This window comes from Clarias gariepinus, chromosome 1, assembly GCF_024256425.1.
Source record: "Clarias gariepinus isolate MV-2021 ecotype Netherlands chromosome 1, CGAR_prim_01v2, whole genome shotgun sequence".
NCBI lineage: Eukaryota > Metazoa > Chordata > Actinopteri > Siluriformes > Clariidae > Clarias > Clarias gariepinus.
In genome coordinates this window covers 29,856,440-29,866,303 of record NC_071100.1, presented here as the reverse complement: position 1 = coordinate 29,866,303, position 9,864 = coordinate 29,856,440, and the positions used below count along the sequence as shown (strand labels likewise).

General features: G+C 36.0%; 1 protein-coding gene across 1 annotated transcript in view; it reads left to right on the top strand.

Moving 5' to 3' along the window:
* Nucleotides 1–7,656: 7,656 nt before the first annotated feature.
* tbc1d19 (TBC1 domain family, member 19) overlaps nt 7,657–9,864 on the top strand; it is a 28,626-nt gene continuing 26,418 nt past the window's right edge. Inside the window, exons 1-3 of the mRNA XM_053500647.1 lie at nt 7,657–7,828; nt 7,949–8,021; nt 8,154–8,199. Of these exons, the coding sequence (XP_053356622.1) occupies nt 7,733–7,828; nt 7,949–8,021; nt 8,154–8,199 (215 nt within the window). The 5' untranslated portion in view covers nt 7,657–7,732. The remainder of the gene's footprint in view (nt 7,829–7,948; nt 8,022–8,153; nt 8,200–9,864) is intronic.

Genomic DNA, 9,864 nt, shown 5'->3' with positions numbered 1-9,864 from the left:
TAAAACTTTTTACCACAGTTTTTTTGGCTTGTTTATCAGCATTTCAAAACACCCTTATAGCCACTTTTTCACCTTTAACATTTGTATAGGTTGAATACATGACTTCTGTCATTAAACACCACACCATACAATACCCTTTCAAATTCAAATACATATTTTTTATTTGTCACATACACAACCATGCACAGTACGATAAGCAGTGAAATGCTTACATGGCAAGACCTTAAAAAGAAAAGTTAAATGGAATGAGAAGGTAAGAAAAGGCAAATTGCACTAGGAAAAAGAATGTAAAATATAAAATCTACAAATATACAGTATACAATATAAAATAGAGATATATACAACGTAAATGTAAAAGTATAAACTGTATAAATTATATGGAATGTGCAAAGGGAAAGATATGGCATGTTGGTATGACATCAGCAGTATGGGTGGCCATGGATTGTGAAATGAGGTGAACTATGTGTGACAGCAGTGGTATTGTCCATGTTAGTCCTCATTTTGTGCATAGATAGACCTCATTTATGGATAAATAAGAACCAGCAATGTGCAACATATGTGTAATGTGCAAATGTGTAGCGTGATTAATAGTATAGTGTGCTCCAACACTGGTGTGAAGGAAACAAAGCAATCAATCAATCCAATCAGTCAGGGCATGTTTGGATTCTTAGCACAGCCTGTTATGCTGGTATGACTGCTTAATGGATTTTAAGCACTGACACTGTATTAGGAATAGTCCAGTGTTACCAATAGTGGTGATACTATTGTGGTTCTTTTCTACTGAGAGATGGGGTATATCGAAACATGAAAAAATATATGGCCAGAAACTCTTATAATAATGTATAGCAAATGAGCGAGAAAAACTTAATATACACCCCGTCCAGAAAAGGGTTGCTTAAATGTTTTTTTTTTCCTAAGGTATGGCATCCTATGTAGAACTGAATGGAAACCATGTTGCATGGGTGCTGTGTTTTAACCTTTAAAGGTTCTCCCAGGTGATAAAGACATTTTTCTAAGAATGCATCAAATATGATTGTAGATCATTCAGTTTTGTGTAGCTTTACATCCTTTTACTGAGTAAATCATCCAAATGTATCTCTCTAAAAGCCTGCCTCTCTAAAAGTTTCCTTTATCCTTTTTCTAGGCGGTGCTAATGATTTGTGAAAACAGCCAAGGCAATTTTTTAATGCATGGGAATGGGTTGAAAATTAAATTTCATTCTGTGTTGCAAAACACTTAATCATAAAAAAATTGTATACACCCTTTAAGCTTGCAGTAACGTTAGTATGCAGCTCTGTTATGAGAGCCAAGGCAACAAAGCGGGAAAAGAGAAGCAGATAATTGACAGGTGGAAAATGGAACAAAAATGCTTCCAGCTTGTAAGTGCCAAGCATACAGTAGATTACATAAATTATTCCAGGAAGAGTCCTCTTAAAGGAAAAGACACAAGTTTGCATCTAAAAAAGCCTATGAATGACAAATAAAAGTACAGCTTTGTTAGATTTTTGAGCCAATTACAGAATACCTTAATTATTTTAGCGGTTATGTAATGTATCTAACGTACAATATTACAATATTCATATAATACATTCATCAAATTTCAAGACTATGCATTTAAGAAAGAAAATTATATAATATGATCCAGACCATGCATTTTTCCCCACACAATTTTGTAATTACCTGAATGACTTTATTTAAAATTATATAAACACATTTGTTAACTTTATGGCAAATAGGTCAAACTGGTCTAATCCATCAAGCACTTAAATAAAATATCTATAGCAAAAACACATGCAGTATTTATTTTCCATTTTCTCCATCACAGTTCCAGGAACATTAATAATTAGCTGGTAGAGCTTGATTATTTTTATGCAATGTTAAAAAGCAAGAAATAATCATTGATATCAATATGACATTATTATCATTATTATTTTCATAGTGGCACTAATTTTGAATACTTATATAATAAAGCTTTTTATTACCATTAGAATAACTTTTAGACTAGAACAGATGAACAGAATGTTTTTGACTCTTGTTTTATTTGAGGTTTTTTAAATTTTGAGGCAGTTTAAGTTAGCTCAGACAATGATTCTGATATGTAAATCATGAATTCATCTCACTACAGTTAATAATATCTGATTCCAGCTAATATGTGTCAATGTTTGTTTTTCTGTCATTTAGCGCCTTAGCACCACTGTACCCAGAAACATTCTTTTACAGTTTAAGTCCTGCAATATATCTGTACCCAATCATTCCGCACATTTAGATCATCAGTTGACTTCATTTTACATAACATTCCTGAGCCTAGACCTGACCAACTGAAGCAACCCCAGACCATAACACTGTCTCCATAGGCTTGTACAGCGGCCACTATTTATGATGTGTGCATCGCCTTATGCACTTCCCCTCTTATCCTTATGCACCCATCACCCTGGGATAGGGTCAGTCTGAGCTTATCAGACCACAATTCAATCTTTATGCTCCCTAGCAAATTGAGTTTTTTTTTTTCTTCTAAAAAAGTGCATGTTACACGCCGCATGTTTAGCTGTTTAGTCCAAATTCTGCAAGTTTATCACATTGCGTGGAAACTATTGTGCATTACTTTTACTGGTAAACTAGCTGTGATCATGATTATTTTTTTTCACCAAGCATTTCAGTGACCTTTGGCTTGGTTGCTAATGATTTCTTTCGAAAGGTTTATGGTTTAGCACTATCCTTCAAGGTTTTAATAATTAATTGGATTTTTTTAAACCTAATTCCAGCAATTTAAAGGTTTTCCTTGATTGATTTAGGCTGATAATTTGACCTTTCTGAAACAGAACCATCTCTTTCTTGTTAGTCTTGTAAATGCTATAGGCTACTCAATATATTGTATTGACAGCTGATAGCTTATCTTTTGCACATTTTTATTACTTGTCCTCTATGTGTTTATTAGATACTTCTGAGCATTTCTATAAATATTTAAGTCGATTTTATATATTGTTGTGAGTTATGATTTGTGTTTTCAGTTAGCCACTGATGCTTAGAAATTAAACTTCATGTTTTTTTTATTTTTTTTTTTTTTTATTTAAGGAAATGTAAACATGTGTCAAACAACAATTATATTTTATAAGGTTTCTTTGCTGGCTGATTGCATTTTACTTCTCAATGAAATTTTATTTCAGCATTAAATTAAACAAATACTTAAAATATGGTTATTTAAAATTCATGGTAATGGTATGAAATCACCTAATTATTTTTAAATTAATAATTTAATGTAGTCTATTTTTGATTAATATGATTGTAGTACTTTAAAAGTAACCTTTAAAGTTGCTTTAACAATATAATTGAAAACAAAAATAAAATAATGACCAATTAGTTTTATTCTTCCAATCATCTTCAGGAATTTGGATCCAAATTTCTGATGAAAGTATGGTTTATGGTTTTAAATATTCCTGGGGTGAATGCATTCTGGTAACAGGATTAAGTAAAAGTTGTGGGATATTTTTCATAACCTATAATGGAAACAAAATAATTTTTTCTTATGGCACGTTAAATGAGTGCACACATAGATGCGAAAATGCAAATGTTTTTGAAGCAATATACTGTAATATTTCAAGGTAATGTGAAAATGTAGGCAAAATTATGTTACCTAATGCATGTACATATAGTATGTTTTCTAAAAGATGTTTGTCTTAAAGATTTATATAGGTCAGTGTTGTTTACTTTTACCTCGTTTGATCTACATATTTATATATCTAATATCAGTGAAACACAAATGGCACTCCCAATCACATCAGTGCCACTACAATATCACTAGTTTGTCAGCACTAGTGCTAAGAATGATATATTCAAATAATATCAGCAGTAATCAGATTGTGGTTTATAAACACAGAAGGATTCGAGAATACAGTAGATGGGCTGCAGCCAGTAATCATATATTTACTTGAAGTTTCTATATAGTAGTTTTATATTTAAAATGGCTTATGTGTGCAGCTACATAGAGGATAAAGCTAATTCCTAAATAACCACAGAGTGGACATGCAGAAGAAGACCAGGATTCACTATGGTGTCCGGTTTCTCTCAAGGTTTCTTTATCAGGGAGATTTTCCTTTCTATTGGCACCTCTGTCTTGCTCATTAGGAGTCAAAATCTATAGTACCGTACAAAACCCTTAAGGCACTGGTAATTAGTTCAAATTAAATGGAATGGAATTAAATTGAACAATGTAGATTACATTAAAGAAATAAGGAGAAAAGATTTACTGTGACAGGCTGCAAAGTGCCTAAAGATACAATTTAAAAATAAGTTGTTTATGTAACAACCTCAGCAGCAACCTCATTTCCCCTCTCGACTGTTCCAACCACTCAGCATTCAGCATTAAGAATAAACTAATTATTGAAATCATCTGCACCTGTTTCTTACTGGTTCATACCTTAAGTTAGATGTTTTTTTTATGCTTGAATGGTTCCTAGGTGTCTTAAGAAGCAATAAACATTCCTGTGAAACTGGTCAGGTACAGGGACGGAACTGAAAATGAGAGCCAAAAACCTGCCTAAAAAGAGCCAGAAAAGGGCTTCAGGAAGGCAGGAGAATTATTCCTTAAAACTCCATTAAAATGCAAGAAAGTCTGACTCGTTGGAAGCAAAATATGAAGAAATGAATGGCAGCTCAAGACTTTTGCAGAGTAGTGTGCTTCAAGATTTCTGAAAAGCTGCTTCATAACAAAACCCTTTCTTTGTCATTTGTCAAATATCACTTACAACCAATGGAACTATAGCATGCATCTTATTGATAAAACTGTTACAGCAAGCCTGTAAAAGTAGAAAAGTGGGGAGGTCTGAACCAGTCAAAAGTTTGGACACACCTTCTAAGTCCTTCCATGGTCTTTCCTGTTTTTTTTTCTTTCTTTCTTTCTACTTAACAATACTGAAAGCATTCAAAAATATGCAATAATCTTTAATGAAAAATGTATATTGAGACATGTCTGCTACTCAGGCTCTGTAAAGCCTTAATTCACTAATTTCATGTGTGCATTTGGACTGAACTAACATCTCCGTGTTTATTACGGAGGTAGGAGTGTCTGTGTTTTACATGTGGGTTTTGCGTAAGACCACATGTCCAGAATCTACATCCATTATTGGTGCTCAAACTTGAATACCGGTGCCCTAGAGATAGTACAGTAGTACTATCTACTATCACATTGACCAAAACACACAAAAAAAGGGGTTTTGGAAAAAACATTTTGGGCATTCACAGACATTCGCATTCAGACGGGATTAGATTTCTTAGAGGACCGCCGAGTTTGCTGAAAAACAATAGATAATTTGCTCTGGAATTTTTACAGAGGTCGTGTTAGAGAAAGACAGACATGGCAGATTCAGACGGGATTAAAATCACAAAGTACATCTGTGAAACAGAAATTTCTCTAACGACCCCCTGTAAAACTAGTCCCATCTGAATAGGGCTTTAAGCATGAGTCGGGGTACACCATGGATGGGGTGCCATCCATCACAGGGGACACACAAACTCATTTACAAATTATGGCCAATTTGGAAGTGCCAATTAGCCTAATCTGCATATGATTGAACCAGGGAAGGAAAACCACCAAGTCACCAGGTGACCCCAGGCAGAATTTGAACCCCGAACCTGGACGTCCAAGACAACAGTGCCACAGTGCTGCCTATTATATTCACTAATCCTCTATACATCCTCACTTATTCTGTATACCTCCTCACTTATCCTGTATACCTCCTCACTTATCCTCTATACCTCCTCACTTATCCTCTATACCTCCTCACTCATCCTATATACATCTTCGCCTATCCTCTATACATCCTCACTTATCCTGTATACATCCTCACTTATCCTCTATACATCCTGACTCATCCTCTATACATCCTCACTTATCCTCTATACATCCTCACTCATCCTCTATACCTTCTCACTCATCCTCTATACATCTTCACCTATCCTCTATACCTCCTCACTCATCCTCTATACCTCCTCACTCATCCTCTATACCTCCTCACTTATCCTGTATACATTCTCACGCATCCTCTATACATCTTCACCTATCCCCTATACATCCTCATCTATCCTCTATACCTCCTCACTCATCCTCTATACCTCCTCACTCATCCTTTATGCATCTTCACCTATCCTCTATACATCCTCACTTATTCTTTATACCTCCTCACTTATCCTGTATACCTCCTCACTTATCCTCTATACATCTTCACCTATCCCCTCTACATCCTCACTTATCCTTTATACCTCCTCACTCATCCTCTATACATCTTCACCTATCCTATATACCTACTCACTCATCATCTATACATCCTCACTTATCCTCTATACCTCCTCACTCATTCTCTATACCTCCTCACTTATCTTGTATACATTCTCACTTATCCTCTATACATCTTCATCTATCCACTATACATCCCCACCTATCCTCTATACCTCCTTACTCATCCTCTATACATCTTCCCTTATCCTCTATACATCTTCACCTATCCTTTATACATCATCACTTATCCTCTATACATCTTCACCTATCCTTTATACATCATCACTTATCCTCTATACATCCTCACTTATCCTCTATACATCCTCACTCATCCTCTATACCTTCTCACTCATCCTCTATACATCTTCACTCATCCTCTATACCTCCTCACTTATCCTGTATACCTCCTCACTTATCCTCTATACATTCTCACGCATCCTCTATACATTTTCACCTATCCCCTATACATCCTCACCTATCCTCTATACCTCCTTACTCATCCTCTATACCTCCTCACTCATCCTTTATACATCTTCACCTATCCTCCATACATCCTCACTTATTCTTTATACCTCCTCACTTATCCTGTATACCTCCTCACTTATCCTCTATACATCTTCACCTATCCCCTCTACATCCTCACCTATCCTTTATACCTCCTCACTCATCCTCTATACATCTTCACCTATCCTCTATACATCATCACTTATTCTCTATACATCCTGACTTATCCTCTATACCTCCTCACTCATCATCTATACATCCTCACTTATCCTCTATACCTCCTCAATCATTCTCTATACCTCCTCACTTATCTTGTATACATTCTCACTTATCCTCTATACATCTTCATCTATCCACTATACATCCTCACCTATCCTCTATACCTCCTTACTCATCCTCTATACATCCTCACTTATCCTTTATACATCCTCACTTATCCTGTATACGGAGTCGCAAGTCCCAGGAGACTTAGGGCACCATGGACAGGGTACCAATCCATTTCAGGGCACACACAGACACACTCACATGCTCATTCACACACCACAGACAATTTGGGAACATTTAAATATTTATAATTAAATTGAATTATTATTTTGAATGAAATTGAATGGATTCAATTGGTTTGAGGATAATGCGATGACTCAGGTATTAATACCAAGTAATATTGATAATATGTTTTAACAAGCTGACAAATATTAGTTCGAGTTTGTATCTCATAGGAAGGAAATGTGTTATAATTAATGAGTTTGTGAATAAAACATGATAAATAAACGTGATATTTCCGAATGTGTTTAGGAAACACGCCGAGGGTAGGAACTGTGTTTCGGTGTCCTTGTTTCCCCTCGCGTGCGCACGCCGGTTGCTAAGAGACGGCGCTTTGACATCCTTAAATGCTGCGCTAGTAAATGAGGCTAAAATTATCCACTCGGGTTTCTGATTCATTCATATATTATTCAGATGGACGACGGAACCGAGATTTCGGTCACTATCGCTCAGGTTGTGCAGCGGCTCAGAGGAACACATTTACACTCCCAGCTGGAGAAACAAGCCAAAGTGAGTAACCTGCATTAGCCTGGCTATTATCCTGTTCAGCTGACACTAAGACACGTATTATTGTCCGATAGTTATCAGAGGCCATGATGTAGATAAAACTACTCATTTATTGTATTGTAGGAATGTTTACAGAGGCCGGAGATAAGACTAGAGTCTTTGAAAGAGGACGTGCGGAATTTCCTAAAAGCCTCAGGTGCAGTACGCAGTGTGTGTGTGTGTGTGTGTGTGTTTCATCATCCGGGTACTGCAGAGACTCTCAGTACAGTAATAATAAATAAGAAGAACTGTAGGAAGCTGATCATGCATTTCTCCCTGTCTGTGTTAGGTTGGGAGAGGAAGCTGCAAAATGCAGTGTACAGAGAATTGCACATGTAAGTTCAGATTTTTCCTTATTGTGTCTATTCATCTTTATTAGTTAATCTGTCAGAAATAAAGCTCACAGCTCCAGGGATTAGGAAGAGTAGAATGCAACGTTGAAAATGTTTTAGCATGAGGACTCACTGATCAGGGTGGAAATATGTATGTAATACAGTATGTATGTAATATTAAATGTTTTATTTTATATATATTTTTTTTCATGAGGAAGACTGGACTGGAGAGTCAGCTTTAAAGGACAGGGAAGCTGAGGTAGAGTGAGATCTATAGGTGGCGGTGATGCAATTCACAGAACTTTAACTTAAGGAGCAGAACAATAATAAGATGGAACATGGAGAGCAGATAGAGTTTGTGGAAGTGCTGAATAAAAGCAGTTACATACAGTAACAGGACAGGACGAGATTGGGGATGGAAGCGTTTTGAAGGAAGGTTTGGCTTTAAGAGACCAGAAAGATGAGGAGGAGAATACAACCTACTAGATTTAAATGTCATTTTATTTATATACGGTTTTTAATAATATTCATTGCCGCAATGAGGCAGTGGGAGCTCAGAGGGCTAAAGCACTGAGTTACAGATCGGAAGGTCAGCAGTTCAAGCCCCAGCTCACTAGTTTGCCCCTTAACTTTATCTGTTGTATCATATCTGACCCCGCGCTCTGAACCCAGTTCCACTGGGACATCCGAGGAAATAATTTCACTGTGTAGTAATGTATATGTGACCAATAAAAGCTTAACTTAACTTAAAAGCATCTTTACAGTATTAAAAGAAGATTAGGGAAATTAGTATGAAATGTGTGAGAAAATATGAATAAATCAGAATGATCAGTTTGTCACTGATGAGCAAGTTGAGTGTGACGGTAGCAAGGAAAAACTCCATGAGATGGCAATAGGAAGAAACCTTGAGAGGAACCAGACTTGACCGGGAACTCATTCTCATTTGGTTATACCAGATAGCAGGGATTGTTTTGCAGTCAGGCTGCTGGAAGTTCAATATAATTTTTCCAATAACTGTTAAAAACCACATAAAGAAAAATAAAGATCCTAAACTTCTTGCTAGGGTGGAACTGTTTAGGGTGCATCGCTGATTACATGCATGATATGTGTGTTGTACCTGTAAAATATACATGTGGTGTAGTGTTTAAAGCAAGGCCTCTTAATGCCCCCAGACCTCCTCGTTTAATAGCATCAATGTCTAACTACAACATATAGGAAAATGCCTTTGCAGGAGAGTCAATGTTATTTAAAAAGCAAAGGGGGACAAAAATGGAACTAATCTGAAATAGGATTTATAACCCACACATGGTGCATGATGGTAAAATGTGCTACTAACGACATTCAAACACAGATCATAACAAGGTAAAACTAAAAACATCACTCAAAAACTGAAAACAGTAAAATATGCTGAACATATGATCACATGTGAATCAGGAGTAATAAAACGTAATAAAAATGTGATACTTGTACAGGGTAGTGGCCTTCTGGAACTGGAGCTAAGAACCCATTACTGTATATATTAAATGCAATGGTTTATTTTCCGTATTATATTATCATAATACCTAGGTGCTCATTTGTTTAGAATTAGAGTTCTGTAAGTATTATGATTTTATATACATTCTGATATTACATTTTTCATGCTGCCTGGCAAATAGGGGAACAGTTTAA